The sequence below is a fragment of the Medicago sativa genome, chromosome 3 (genome assembly GCF_051527215.1).
Source record: "Medicago sativa cultivar Bolivia chromosome 3, Bolivia_mono, whole genome shotgun sequence".
In the NCBI taxonomy this organism is placed as follows: Eukaryota; Viridiplantae; Streptophyta; class Magnoliopsida; order Fabales; family Fabaceae; genus Medicago; species Medicago sativa.
The window spans coordinates 88,542,014-88,557,803 of NC_140751.1; the positions used below are offsets into that span (position 1 = coordinate 88,542,014).

Here is a 15,790-nt window from a genome sequence, read left to right on the forward strand (position 1 = left end):
TTATCATAACACTATTTTACGAAAAGATCGCTTAATAATTGCAAAAGAAAAACCATTATAAATATGGAACTAGTTTTATAAATTGATAAACCACACCTCTCTTCTCAAGAACAAAGAAAAATCACAAGAGCTAGCATAGTGAAACTTATTTGTTTAGAGGATTTAATCAATGGCTCCTTTAAGTTGTTCTAGATTAACAATGTTCAGTTTGGTTCTATTTCTCCTCATAATAGGGAGTGCCAATGCACAACTCTCTACAAACTTTTACTCAAAAACTTGTCCCAAACTCTCTTCCATTGTCCAACGCCAAGTGCAATCCGCTATATCAAAGGAGGCACGAATGGGTGCTTCTATTCTCCGATTGTTCTTCCACGATTGCTTTGTCAATGTAAGCCTTCACATGTGTCACTAATTTCATTTATAACACCATATATTTTTTCAAAGCAATTTCTTTATTGATACTACTCCCTCCGTTTCAAAATGAGTGTCGTTTTAGGTGTTTACACACATATTAAGAAATGCAATGATTAAGAGAAAGAGAATGATTATTTTACCAAATTATCCTTATTAACTATTGGTTAGTTTTAAAAGTAATGCTTTGGAAGTAGTGTGCATATTATTAATTGGAGGGTACAATTGAAAAGAAAAAGTTATTATTGCATTGGAAACTGAAAGCGACACTCATTTTGAAACAAATTTTTTTGGCTAAAGCGACACTCATTTTGAAACGGAGGGAGTAGTATATTTGTTCGGTGTTGTCCGGGTTATGTATATAATATTACGTTTTGTATTATTTGTATATAATATTCATTTGAAATTCATATATCTAAGAAATAAAATAAAAAAAGAATTACTCATATTATAACCTAAAATTTATTAAATGAACTATTAATATATCAATAAAATGTAAAATATAAAATCCTAGAATAAGTTGAAATAATAAAAAATATAGGTTTAGAATGAATAGAATTGACACACGTAAAAAGAAATTTGTTACAAAACGTTGAAGTGAACTCTGGGTGCTCACCAGATCAGGGCAAGCTTCAAGTTCAAAGAAGATTTACAAAGGTAATTAAAGACCACCCATATCAAAGATGTTATCACATCGACGACAACGGTAATTGAACTCATGAACTTGTGCATCAGTCAACTTCTTATTAATTGAGTCAACCATCATTGACAATTGTCTATTAAATTTGATAAAAGCTACGCTTACTTAAATATAATTTAAACCGGAGTTTAATGAAGATAAAAATTGAGAAACAAATAAAAAATTAAAATTAACATGTCGGATTATATTTAAAAAGAACAAAAAATTTGTATATATATAATCAGTTTTAACAACAACAACAACAATAATAATAACAAAAATAATATTAATAGACTTGTCACTCAAAAGCACTAGGATGATGGTAAGACATCTCATCAAGCTTAACCAGAAGTGATGGGTTATTGGATTTGATTCCAACTCCATGAATGCAACAATGTTATGTCTCTTGAAGAGAACTTTGCCAAACATTATGGTCCTACCCGGTTCGAGAGATTAATTTCTACCGTCGGATGTAGAGGACATTCGATTTAGACAAAAAATAAAATAGACCTTTCAAAAAAAATAGCTAGTAATAGTAAGAGTTATTAGGGATGACAAACAAAAAGGCATGATATGCAAGGATAAAACCCACCATATGGGTATTAAGTTTTTTTTTTCCCCACAAATCATCATAGGGATAAAGTGGATAACTTAACTACTGCATGTACATAAAATACACTTATATTTTAAGTACTCTGAACTAATTGATACAAAAGTTGAAGTAATGATTTTTGTACATAAAGTTTATAATGATAATTTAGATATCTAGTTTGTTGAGCTATTTTATTCTACATAAAAAAAAAAGTGTTAGTAGGACATGTGCATAATAAATTAAATACAAAATTAAATAATATTTAAAAAAATATTAAGTGAAATTATTTTGTAGTTAAAATTAGAACCTAATTAAGATGTTCAAGATAAAGAAGTGATAATAAATCAAACCCTATTAAAACATTTGGCTCCGAAGTTAATATCTTGAAATGTATATGTGACTTAAAATTGGTCTAGTTTGTCGAGATATTTATGTTTGAAAAAAATATTTAATTTTGTAAATGTAAACAATTATGAAAATTAACATGGAAAAAAAATAAAATAAAGTAAATTTTTTAATTTTTTTTTTGGTTCAAGTAAATTTTTTAATTTAATTATGATTAAATAATTAATTTATTGAAAAATAAATGTTAAAATAAAAGTATAAATTAAAAATATGGTTAAATACAATGAAAATTTACGTGTATTTTATTTTGATATCTATACCACTTAATTTTTTTTGAAAGAAATGCTACTTAATGAAATGGTTAAATCTAAATAAAAATATGCTACTTAAAGTTTAAGAAACAATTAAAACGTTAAATGAATATATAGCGGATAATATCAAATTAATATATGTTATTTCAAAAAATCAAATTTATATATGTATTTTGTTAATATATTTATGTTAGATAAAAAATTAATTTAAAAAAATACAAAAAAATTAAACTTAAATAAAATGGGAGTGATATGCTTACATAAAAAATATATGATATTATTTAAATTTAACTTATGATTAAATAATTAAATTTATAAATAAAAACATGTTAAAAAAATTAGAATATTCAAATATAATGAGTAATTTATTGAGATATTTATGCTATATAAAATATTATAAATTAATTAAAATCATACATAAAATATTTAGTGGATAAGATTAGAGCAATATATATAGTTTGTTGAGATATTTGTGTCAAATAAAATATTAATTTTAAAAAAGTAGAAAAAATAATAAAAATATTGAGAATAATGGTGAAAGTGGCATGTGATATAAAAACCTTACTTTGTATGTGTTACTACTATTGATTTAAAGCGGCTTCATTTTACCATTGTCTTCAAGAAGATTTGAATTTTATCCACCTAAATACGAGATGAAATTCTTGTTACTTTAGTTGATGCCTAGGAAGCATAATGATTAAACTATAATATACTTACTTGCAATTATAGGGGTGCGATGGGTCAATCCTACTAGATGACACATCAAATTTTACTGGAGAGAAGAACGCACTCCCGAATAGGAACTCTGTTCGAGGATTCGATGTCATTGACAACATAAAGACAGCCGTAGAGAACATATGTCCAGGAGTTGTATCATGTGCTGATATCCTAGCCATTGCTGCCACAGACTCTGTTGCAATTGTAAGTATATTGTAGTCATATATCAATGAATTTATTCACCGATCAAAATCTAGCTCACACACTAACCATGAAATGTAAATTGATTAATATTTTTATTGTTGTCTTGCTTTTACTTTACATGATAGCTTGGTGGCCCAACCTGGAATGTAAAACTTGGAAGAAGAGATGCCACGACTGCTAGTCAATCTGCTGCGAACACTGCCATCCCAGCACCAACTTCCAACCTTAATGTACTCACCTCAATGTTTAAGAATGTTGGTGTAACGCCCGTCTTAATTATTCGATTATTTAAAAATATATTTATATATATGATTTACGTGATTTTCATGATTGATATGTGTGAATTTTATGATTCATGAAGTTGAGTGGGTTATATGATTTATAACTGCATAATGTGGAGTATTTTGTTGTGGTGAAGTTGCTATGTTGTTATGACTTATTTTATTATTAAATAAAATAAGATTTGATAAATAAAATAAAAATATGAAAAATTGGGCTGTGATGTGAGATGAGCAATTAGTAGTGATAAGAGTAATTAGAAGAGATAAATAGACAACAAAAGTTAGAAAACAGAATACGTACGTTTTTGGAGAAAAAGGGAGAAAAGTCAGAAAAGAGGAGAACTAGAGGGAGAGCTGCGATTCTGCTATTATCAGGTAAGGGTGAGACTAATTTTCATTACTATTAAGGGTATGATTCTATAGGATGAATTTAGCATGATTAGGTTAAGTTTTGGTGAGAATTGGGAATTAGGTTTAAGACCGAATTTGATGATTGAATCATGAAAAGATGTTAGGTTGATGCTAAATTAGTGTACAGAACTTAGTTATACCATAAGGTGATAATTAGATGTTAAATTGAGGTTAGAATTAGGAGATTAAGTGAAAAGTTGGAATTTTTAGGTTTCTGGCCGTACTGACATTCATCGCTCGCACCTGCGAGCAAGAACACTCGCATCTGCGAGCTAGAACCCAGAACTCGCAACTGCGAGCAACACAACTCGCAACTGCGAGTGACCTGTGAGCTCGCAACTGCGAGCAGAATAACTCGCCACTGCGAGTAAATACGTAGGAACCCAGAATGCACACTTTGCTCGCCATTGCGAGTGAAGTTACTCGCCACTGCGAGTTAGGCTGTTAGTTGCCCAAAATTGTCCCGATGCGATCCTTTCGCACGTGTAGTCTTGAGATGACCTTAGAAGTAAGTTAGAGAGCTGTTTAGGATGCTTTCATAAGCTCCAGAAGTCTGTTATGGTGACTGAAACTAGAAGTGTTGCTGCATGAATGCTATAATGATGTTTTGTGCTATTTATATTGATTAATTCCTTATGTGAATGTTAACACATTCCAGTGTTGTTAATTGTTGTATGTTGCTGCTGTTTTCTGTTGTCGACTGTAGTGTCTTGAGGTTGCATGAGTCGGTCTATGTTGTTGGAATTTAAGAAGTTGTCCATGATTATGAGTCGTATGAGTTGTACACGTCGTTGTCTAAGTTGTTGGAAGTCGAGTTCATTGCATGCTCATTAAAGTTGGGGGCTTTAGGCCCGGCAGCCTTTGTGCTCATTAAAGTTGGGGGCTTTAGGCCCGGCAGCCTTTGTGCTCATTAAAGTTGGGGGCTTTAGGCCCGGCAGCCTTTGTGCTCATTAAAGTTGGGGGCTTTAGGCCCGGCAGCCTTTGTGCTCACACGTTGAAGAGCCTATTATGCTCATTTGTTGTTGATTGGTACCACATGCATTTGCATATCAAGAAGTTCATGATGTTAAGTTGTCAAGTTGTTGTTGAGTTGATAGAGTTGCATGGTCAAAGATGAGTTGTGTCGTCAAGCTGAGTGTTAAGTTGATTATGATTTGTGATGAAAATTAGTAATGATATTTGATGATTGTATTTGTTATGAAATGAAAAATATACTGATTGTTAATTGTTGACATGTTATTAATGTTTAAGTTGTTAAATGCATTTTATTGGATTATATGCTTAATGTATTGACTATGAAATCTCACCCCTTCTGCGTATATGTTGCCTCGACCGTGGGTAATGTGCAGGTAATAAAGATTAGAGGCGTTCATGAGTGGACTCTCAGTTGGTGTCTAGGTGCTCTGATACGTAACGGGATGGGGACTTGCATTTACTTCTATTCCTTACGTGTCTCTTTCATGAACTAATTTATGAGATTTTTCAATAAGGCCTGCGTGCCAAGACTTTTAAACGTTGAACTAATTTCCGCTGCAATAGTTTAAGATTTTTCATGATGTTGAATTTGAAGGATAATTACTATTATCCATTTTATGATTTAAATGAAGTATGTGACATTCCGTTGTGATCAAAATACTCTGATTTTTAAATGAAATTTTTATGTTGGGAAAACGGGGTGTTACAGTTGGTCTTTCCACCAAGGACTTAGTCGCATTGTCAGGTTCAATTGCATTGCTTTAGACATATACATATAGTTTTTTTTACTTATATTTAATTCAAATATATAATTTAAGGAAAATTACACAATTCGTTCCTTAACTTAACTTCAAACAATACATTCGTTCTTTATCTTATTTTTCCCGATTTCATCCTTTATGTTATAATCATGTAACATTTTTGTCCTTTATCGTTTTCTTTTTCCGATTTAATCTTTTATGTTATAAAATGTAAACAATGTTATCCTTTTTATGGGATTTTTTTTAGTGAAATTTGGGTTTCTATATTAATATGATGAACATTTGGATGCGTTTATGAGTTTGATGAATTCTTTATAAGTTCTTTTTTATGATTTTTTTTATTTTTTCGTAAAAAATGATAACAATGTTGATATTTTATAACATAAATGACTAAATCGAAAAAAGAAAAAGATAAAGGAAGAAAGCGTTATCTGGTTATAACATAAAAGATGAAATCGATAAAAAATAAGATAAATGGCGAAAGTGTTACATGAAATTAAGTTAATGGCCGAGTTGTGTAATTTTGCCTGTAATTTCTCAATTGAGAAGAACTAATAATTGTCAAATAACTAATTTGGTGTCTTAATTAATTGACTAGGTGCTCACACAATTGGACAAGCAAGGTGCACAACATTTAGGGCTCGAATCTACAATGAGAACAACATAGATACTTGTTTTGCTAGCACAAGGCAATCTAAATGCCCAAAGACATCAGGATCAGGGGACAATAATTTGGCACCTCTTGATCTCCATACTCCCACTTCTTTTGACAACTGCTACTACAGGAACCTTGTTCAAAACAAGGGTCTTCTTCATTCAGACCAACAACTTTTCAACGGCGGGTCCACCAACTCAATAGTGAGTGGCTATTTTAATAATCAAAACTCTTTTTTCTCTGATTTTACCACTGCTATGATCAAGATGGGAGATATTAAACCACTCACTGGATCAAATGGAGAGATTAGAAAGAACTGCAGAAAACCTAACTAATATTTAAGTTTGAACTGATATTAATCGTCCAAGATATACACATACAAAATTGTATTATATAGATGTGTGGGTGCATGTGCGCAAAATAAGTTGTTAAACAAGTTTTGATTATCATTTTAATTATGCGTGTTTCCGAGGGTTGTGTATTGTCTTAGTTTTATTATGATCTTTTGGGGATGTTTGTCTAAAGGTTATGAATTACATTCATGAGAATACATGAGTGGGCAATGAGCATACCCATGTTTGATACAAGATTGAGAAACAACTAATCCGAAATATATCGGTTTCTGGAAATGAAATAACTTCCTATAATTTTCAATATTTCCATAAAAAGTGGATTCTTATGGAATGTTATATACTTTTTCAAATAAAAATATATAACTTCCAAATTTCTTAGAAATGCTAAAAAGTGTGCCAAACATTTTTTTTTTTTTAGAAATACCTATGAATCAAAATCCCAAATTTATATCTTCAGATATGTTATTCCTAAGAATAATTTTTGAATCCGTCAAACGAACACCCTTTTATTTTTTTTCCCAACTTTATAATCCCGAATATGTTACTCCTAAGAATAATAAGTCCCTGAAACAAACGCACCTTTATTTTTTCGGTTTCATTGCTGGTATGAAATTCGGATGTTAATGAAAATAGACAAGCATAGAAGTTTCTTGCATGAATTGTCTTAAACGCGGCAATTATATGAATTCTCTAGGCAAGAAGTCGTTGAAAATTTGTGGGGGCTTGCCTCGTGGCATTCACACCCCGCATGAGACGTACAGTAATGATTATGATGATTACTACTATGATTGTTTTGATTTAGTTAATTTGCCAAAGCAAACCCATCTAACTAATCAAATATTCTAATCAATTTGCACTTAAACTAGTACACCCTCCGGTCACTATTATAAGCAAAAAACTACATTTTAGATTCATTCATTAAATGATGTATGTGGTTCATAATAAAGACCACATACATCATTTAATGAATGAATCTAAAATGTAGTTTTTTTGCTTATAATAGTGATCGGAGGGTGTATCATTCTGTTAACCGGAGTCAATTATGTATGACTAAGTAAGATTATGCTTGTTTTATTGGCTCTTGGAGTCTTTGATCTATGGAGTCAATTTTTGCTCTTTTGCTGTTTTTCGTCGTTTTGCAACTTGTATGGATAGAGCATGAAAAATATGACCCGTTAAAGGCTTATTTGTTTGATGGGACCCAAACAATTGTAAACACTTTGACAAAGCACAAAAGGAAACAGAGTAGTTAGTTAGGCTCGTAGAAAAATTGACGCTGCTTTAATTTTGCATATTTGAATTGATCATCGAATCAAATCATACACACACACACACCTAAAAACCCCCATTTAAGGAAAAAGATTCATGTACACCCTTTTCTATACACCCCTTTGTACCACCGCTTATGTGGCAGGGGTAGTTGGGTAATTTCATGCGCTAGGGACAGTTTGGTAGTTTCCACAATTTGCTCCTCTTCTCTGTTCACAGATTTGTTTAATCCCACTCTTACATCTCTCTCCCTCAACCAGACCGCTCTCTCTCTCTCTCCCCCTCTTTCCCTAAATTCGGGGATGAAGCCCACCGTCGTTGTCTCTCCAACCCGCTCGATCTCCTCCCAACCGCTCGATCTCCTTCCACTCTCTTCGTTTCCTCATGGACGTTGGTTTCAGTCACCGGCGTGTTCCCTCACTCGCCGTGGACAACTTAATCTCTTCGCCTCCTCCCAATCGCAATTGATTCACACTCTTCATCATGGGTTGAAAGTAATCTCTATCTCGAATTTGTTTTTTATTTTCTTGGTTGAAGGTTTACATTTAGGTTTTTTTGTGTATTGAATCTTGTTTTTCCACAATTGGTACTCACTAAGTTTTACTTCAAAAGGATATGAGTGCTAAGATAGCAGATTTCGGTATTGCTCAACACGGGAAATCCTCAGGAGCTTTCGGTTATTTGGCACCAGAATGCACAACAGGTATCTTTTATAACTATTTGAAAATTTCTGAAATTAGGGTTCATTGTGATTATTTATCATAACTAAGTCGAATTAGGATGTTTTAATGACTTAGATATCAGCATATGTCTATGTTTCTTAATGCCTAGAGATGGTATAACATACTTATATTTTTGGACTAATAATTTTCAAAACTAAAGTTTAGAAATGTTGGATACAGGTTGAAATAAAAAATTATTGCTACTCATAATTGTGATTTTTATGAGAATTGTTACTTAAAATGATACAAACAAGCGCCAATAACCATCAAAATTTGAATGTTATTACTGATAATCATTCTAATAACTATAACCAATTAATAAGTTTCATTCTTGTGTAGAATGTAATAGAATTTACTTACTTCATTATTTACATGATACCAAATTCTCAAAGCTTCTGGTGACATACATAGCTACGGAAAAATTAGTACTCTGCCATCTATGTATCTGTTAAACCATCAACGTTATGAAGTAAAAGAAATCGCTAAACAAAATAGAGCCAAAGTAAAAAAAACATAACCTATAACACATTTAATGAAATTGTTATATCCAAAGTGAAGAATAAGTAAAGAGTAAGATAACAAATCTGCACCAAAGACTATGACTACTAAAACTGTGTTATATAAACAATCTCCTTTTAACTTGCTAAGACGACGACTCACAAACTTATATAAAGCTTTCAGGTGTCAGTCACTAATATAGATGGTAGAGTTTAAGAACCTCTTCATATTGCAGATTAAATGGCTACACAACATAAGAACCTCTCGGTAACTTACTTTTGTGGACAGAAAACTTCCTCGGTCGTAGAAGGTGCAGTAGAAACATTATCCGAATCCAAAGCTCTTAAATTTTCATAATATGTAATTTGAAGTTAAAACTTTGTGCAAACATCATGTCTACTATAGCTGAAGTTAAAACTTTGTGCAGGGAAGACTGTTGTGCAGAGATATATGGGATATGCAATTTACCTGAAGCACCAAATTATCAAAACAACTATACTAAAAAAAAAAAATCTACAAATTTTTGATACACCAAAAATCACACAACAAAAAGCAATCCGATAAAAGAAAAAATAATAAAAAGAATAGAAGCAGGAATTGATAAGCAGAAGATGAATAATAGGCACAACAGATCCGACATATGACTTCTGCAGCTCCGTTTCACTTCTTACAAATTGAATTAACTCTCTATTTTAACCCAAATTGACCATTCCATGGACTGTGTTGAGTACTCAAACTGTTTTTGAATGCTTGTAAAATTCCAATCTAAAATGATTCAGGATAGAGCTTGTTTGAGCAAATCCGTCTATCTTATTGCAGCTACAGGCGGCGTGACTACTAAAGTTGATGTGTACAGCTTCGGTGTAATATTGATGGAGCTGTTAACAGGAAGAAAAGCATTTGATAGCAGCCAGCCTGAGGATAGCATGCATCTTGTACCATGGTTCCAATGCATGTATGTAGCCAAGGACACGTTCTTCACCGTAATTGACCACACAATTATCACTGAAGAATCGCTTGCTAGCATTCACACCGTAGCAGACTTAGCTGTTCATTGCACTGCAAGCGAGCCAGATCAAATACTTGATATGTCCGATGTGGTTACTCTACTTTCTTCTCTTGTAGAATAATTGTTAGATGGTTATTCTAATTTCTTATATTTGAATTTGTACTTTACTATATAGCTGGAGTCTCATGATTAATGTTTGATACACGACATGGTAGCATCAATTGCAAACAGTGTAATAATTATACTTGAATTAGTAGTATGCATATGTAATAATTATACTTCAATTATTTGGTTACCAAGAATTATCAATTCGAGCCAATTGTCAGACATTCTAATTTATGAAAAAATAGTGGTGACGCATATGAAAAAATGTGGTCATACAGACCATATATTTGGCTAGTTTTTCTTTCCCAGGTGTAAATAATATCGTTTTAGGCGAATCGAACGCATGATCTCATTTGATCACTGCACTAACAGCCTTTCCAACCATAAATAACCTGATTTACAATCGGCGAGTTTATCACGCCTAAAGACAGACAAGTTCTAATTTATGAAAAAATAGTGGTCACGTATTTGTAAAAATGTGGTCATACAGACCATATATTTGGCTAGTTTTTCTTTCCCAGGTGTAAATAATATCGTTTTAGGCGAATCGAACGCATGATCTCATTTGATCACTGCACTAACAACCTTTCCAACCATAAATAACCTGATTAACAATCGACAAGTTTATCACGCCTAAGGACGGACAAGTTCTAATTTATGAAAAAATAGTGGTCACGTATTTGTAAAAATGTGGTCATACAGACCATATATTTGGCTAGTTTATATTTCCCAAATGTAAATAATTTCGTTCAAAAGAGATAACTCATGGGACAATTATTGATGTCTTAATTTTTTTTAAAAGCAATTAACTCCTTCAAAATAAGCTATAATCAGTCGATTGAAAATAACTTAAATGCTAATGACTTAAATTAATCCATATTTGTTCAGATGCTGCAAAATATAAAGACATCAAGTGTAATGAACTTAAAATTGCAGTGGAAAGTTTCAATAATATTGATGTGAAAGAAGATCTCTAATGGATCAATTACACGGAATGAAGATAACAGAAAGGTACAGAAAGAAAAGAAGTTACAGAGAGGAGCAGAGAATAACAAAGAGAATGAATGAGATTATCACAATCTCCTTTTTCCCTTGGCCTTCTCTTATTTATTATGAGTCCACATGTCTATTTCCTATATCAAGTGGGTCTTCCCATGAACAAGAGAACATCAATAATGTGTGACTCAATCTGGAACCAATGTTCACCATCTCTCCACTGTGAGCATGTCAAATGAGTTTCTCTTTTGTGAGTCCAGAAAGGTATTGTTAATGCCATTGCTTCATGGTACTTCTCTGTGCAATTACACATTGTTGAAATAAACATGTCAATGTCATCAACATTGAAAGCAAACACGCATTCTTCAAATGACATCTTGGCATGGATTTGTAGCAAATAGCCATGTATCCAAATAAGATAACCAAAGGGACGAGCAATTAGAGTGGAAGAGCAACTATAATCACCAACCTCAAAAAGCTTAGTCAAGCCAAAAGCAACAACATAAAGTACAAAGAAAAGCCCCTTGGGGATGTTATTGGCTTTAATGTCTATGAATAAAGGTTTATCTCGAATCTTCTTGACAGGGAAAAGCCCCTACTGCTTAACATTCTTACGGAATATTGCCATCAACTAAATAAATTGATGCTAATACTACAAACCAAATGGGTTTCTATTGAAGAAACTAAATCCTACAATGGTATAACTAAATCCTACATCAACTCTTAGTGGCCAAACTTACCAGCCTATTTTTCCACAAAAGACTTGAGACGGTCCATCCACCTTAGAAGTTCAATTCTATCCTTGTTCATCATATACTCGTGTAAGAAAGCAGAGAGCTCATTATTTACTCCCCTTGCGTCCAAGTACTCGCAAAACTTCTCCTGAATCTTAGGCTTCAGGTTCCTGCGACCAACAATTTGAACAGATGAAAATTATTACTTATTAGCATATCAGCCGAATGTCTTCAAAACAAATAGGGGTTCATCAAAGTTTTGTATTGCCAAACTCAGTCTTCACGTAGTAGAAATCTAAATCAAAAACTTTGGCCAATTAGTCGAATGAATAAATTTGAAATGTTTACGACTATGACTGCAATTACAATATTTATAATTTATCTGCGACCACAACTGCAGCTACACCAATCTTATTTGACTACAATGTCAATGTTTTTAATGTATCTGCTAGGGAGTTGATACAAGTTTTGTCTTGCTAAGTTCACTCTTTGCATAGTTGAAAAACAAATCAAAAACTTTGGGCCAATGAATCCAATGAACACAGTTGAAATGTTTTGGACCTGTTGGGCTTTCAATTTCAGTTTATTTTTATTTTCTGTTATCCATTTTACTTACAGAAATGCCACATCATTTTCACTTTGTTTTTTCAAAGTTTTGTACAAAAAACAATAAAAACAATCTACATAGAGCTTTAAAATTAGTAAACAAAGTGAAAACAATGTGTCATTTAGTAATCAAAACTGAAAACAAAACATAAAAAACAGATATAGCTTTCTAAAACCAAAAAAGATCCTTGGTGATCTTCATCCTCTGATACATTTGATGATCTTCATCATGTGGATACCCGAACCTTCACAAACTAAAAATAACTACGAATGCAATCCTTCACCAAATTTTTCAGACTTCAACAATATCGTCCAACAGTGGACTAAATCCTTTCTAGTCTGTATCAAAATTCATGCACCCACGATGAGCAACCAGTTAAGTCAACTGCATGCATATGATAGTGTAGTGTATCAGAATCTTACTTCCCATCCAAGTATAGGCAACTTGGGAATTAGAAGAGTAAGAACATCCTCCTTGCAGATTTCCTCCACAAGCTGTGAAACCTGATCTAAATTCGGTTCTGATTCTCCATCTCCAGAAAGCATAGTTCTCATTGTTACGAAATTCTTTTCAACTTCCTCTAATGCCTACAATAAAGTAAAACAAGCATCAATAACCAGTAACCAATGTAGAGCAACTGCAAGTAAAAGAAAGGCATAATATCACTGGAACATATCTATGGACAACAAAATGATAACAATCAGAAGCATATATTGCAAGACTTATATACCCACGACAAACTGATGACACATAACAAATGTTGAAATACAATACATGATAGAGAAAATAAAAGTGCCGTGTTTCATCTAAGGGTCGGCTAAAACATATCCGTCGCTAGTCGAGCTTGTTAGTCTTCATACCAACAAGCATTTTCCATATATTTATGAGTAATTTTAGTGCTTGTTTGGTCCACGATGTATTAACTTGAAAGAGTGTTAAATCTACAAGTTCATATTCAACAACCATCAGACGTGCCATTACTGGAGAGGGACATAACAAAATGTTGTAATTGAAGTTGCAACCTCAAGTATCTTCTTTTACTCTCTAACAGTTACCAACTATTTTATTTTCACAAAATTGGATTTTTTTTAACAGAGATCATAACCCAATTGGAAGCAAAAAGGACCTTCTTATACAGAGACAAATATAGAAGTATATAACCACACAACCAATTTCCATCAGAAAGCATTGATGACTTAAAATCAGAGTAACCTCCTTCATTTATGAAACAAGTAACACACTTTAAGTGTGAATCGGATATCTACGCGTAACTACGGGTCGGAGACTAATAACTCGAGTCGGGTAGAAACACAATCAGTGTCAAAAAAGTGCATAAGAAATAGAAATGAAAGTATGTAGAAGAAATTAATTATCCTGTCAGCCATCTACTATATTTTTACTCGGATTACATATACTTGTCTGCATTGTTTTTGCATCTTATTTGGCATATTTGTCTTTATTGTGTATATTCAGAAGGTAATATCAATGTAAATAAGTTTACTAGCAAAGTAACTCTTATGTATTGCATTTTGCAGCAAACTGCCAAGTGCAACCCACATGTTAGAACAATCAAAACAATCAGAAATCATAATGTCACATAATCTACTGTCATAGGAAACATGCTTTGAATGTCACAAAAAAACATAAGAAATCATGGCATTGCAAATGACTATGATCAGAACAATAATTTCACACAATCTAAAACAATAACTCCAGCTTTGAAACATAAACACTCAGTCTAATGCATTCAATGAATCCTGAACAAGAGGTGGTAAAAACTGCTTTGAAAAACTAGCAAAACTGGACCAAAAAAAATCAGTAAAACTGAACGGAAAAGGGTGGTAAAAACTGAACAAGAAAACCAGCAAATCAGAGCCAAAATACTAGTTAAAACTGAACCAAAAAATAGAGCTTATATATAACCAGTTAAAACTGAAATATAGAGCATATGGAGGATAAGTGAACAACAAATCTGAAACACCTAAAAAACCTTTTAAGAGTCCATATAAAACACTTGTACATCATTATCATTTGATGAAAATAAGAGAAGCTATTTTCAAAATATCATTACTATTTCAAGCAAAACAAAGAGGCATTCACATCTATGGTCAATGAAAACAAAAGAAAACAATAGTTTTTATTTAGGCATTTTATCAAACACGTCAAATGCATTGTTATCATAACTAAATTAATGGACAAAAGAGGAGAATTTGAGCTTCCCTTGAGGTATCCTACACTGCTGCTATATAGAACTCTGGTTATTTTCCTTCCTTCTCTTGCGACTTTGAGAGAATAAGAGGGTGGGAGAAGAGCCAACATAAGTTTTGATGTAGGCGAACCTGTTGGTTTACTCTGTCAGGAAGGTATAGTTAACCAACTTTATCTTCAATGTTTTCAATGTTTGAAAGGAGATTTGAAAAAAATCCGATAAGCATGGATTTATAATGGGGAAGGTATAGTGAAATCAGGGGCAAAAAAGAGAAATTGAGAAAAAACAAACCTTGGAATTGAAAATCGATTCCTAGAAGCTAGGAATAGCAGCTTCTGTGAAAATAGCTTCAGCATGGTCAAAAGCACGGCAGCGGCATAAGGGTGAAAGATAACCAAACATCACAAAATTGATTTTGACAAGATGAATGTGCGTTTGCACTTTTTCACCGGGTAACCAAAAACCCACAGAGTCTTCAAAAAGCAAAATTGATGATGAAATCACGTTCAGTGAAGCAGGACGAAGAGAATGGACCAGAAATGACCGGTGATGAGGCCGGAAAGATGCGGTTACGGGAGAGAACAGAGCTTTTTCTTTTTTTTTTTTTCTGTTGGAAAGAGATGCGAGAGAGAAGAAATGCAAGTAGAGAGGAGAGAGAGAATGGTTGGAAAGAGTTGTGGGAGTGTGGGCCCCACATTGCCACATGTCATTTTTTTATGTGGGTGTAGAAGTGGTATTGCCACCTAAGGTGGTATACCTATCAGGACTCTTTTTCTAATCCGTCATAATCATAAATTAATAATTATTGTGATGTATTCTTTATAATATAAAATTTAAATTAGGAAAACTCACATATGTAAAGTTACTTGAATTACAATCTCGTCAAATTTCTATGATAAAATTTACGTATAATTTTTTTTTTGAGAGAAAAACTTTATAATATATA

At 32.7% G+C, this 15,790-nt stretch overlaps 2 protein-coding genes and 1 long non-coding RNA gene across 4 annotated transcripts; 2 read left to right on the forward strand and 1 right to left on the reverse strand.

Annotated features, from left to right (window-relative positions):
* The first annotated feature begins 87 nt into the window (after positions 1-87).
* On the forward strand, positions 88-6,971 carry LOC146941576 (peroxidase P7-like). The gene is made up of 5 exons (XM_085755396.1): positions 88-388; positions 3,068-3,259; positions 3,385-3,513; positions 5,635-5,671; positions 6,286-6,971. Exons 1-5 carry the CDS (start codon positions 170-172, stop codon positions 6,675-6,677), a joined length of 969 nt encoding a protein of 322 aa, XP_085611522.1. The 5' UTR covers positions 88-169; the 3' UTR covers positions 6,678-6,971.
* Positions 6,972-8,166: 1,195 nt separating this feature from the next.
* LOC146941577 (receptor protein kinase TMK1-like) lies at positions 8,167-10,512 on the forward strand. The gene is made up of 3 exons (XM_085755398.1): positions 8,167-8,458; positions 8,577-8,667; positions 10,004-10,512. The coding sequence occupies exons 1-3, from the start codon at positions 8,267-8,269 to the stop codon at positions 10,312-10,314; spliced, it is 594 nt and encodes a 197-aa protein (XP_085611524.1). The 5' UTR covers positions 8,167-8,266; the 3' UTR covers positions 10,315-10,512.
* A 716-nt stretch (positions 10,513-11,228) lies between these two features.
* LOC146941578 (uncharacterized) lies at positions 11,229-15,479 on the reverse strand. 2 transcript variants are annotated; one of them, XR_015032438.1, is made up of 3 exons: positions 15,136-15,479; positions 13,058-14,987; positions 11,229-12,973 (listed from the first exon to the last, which is right to left on the reverse strand). It is a non-coding gene; the product is annotated as an uncharacterized LOC146941578 (long non-coding RNA). The 2 variants fall into 2 exon arrangements; XR_015032439.1 differs by having other exon boundaries at positions 13,058-15,018.
* Between the last annotated feature and the right edge of the window lie 311 nt (positions 15,480-15,790).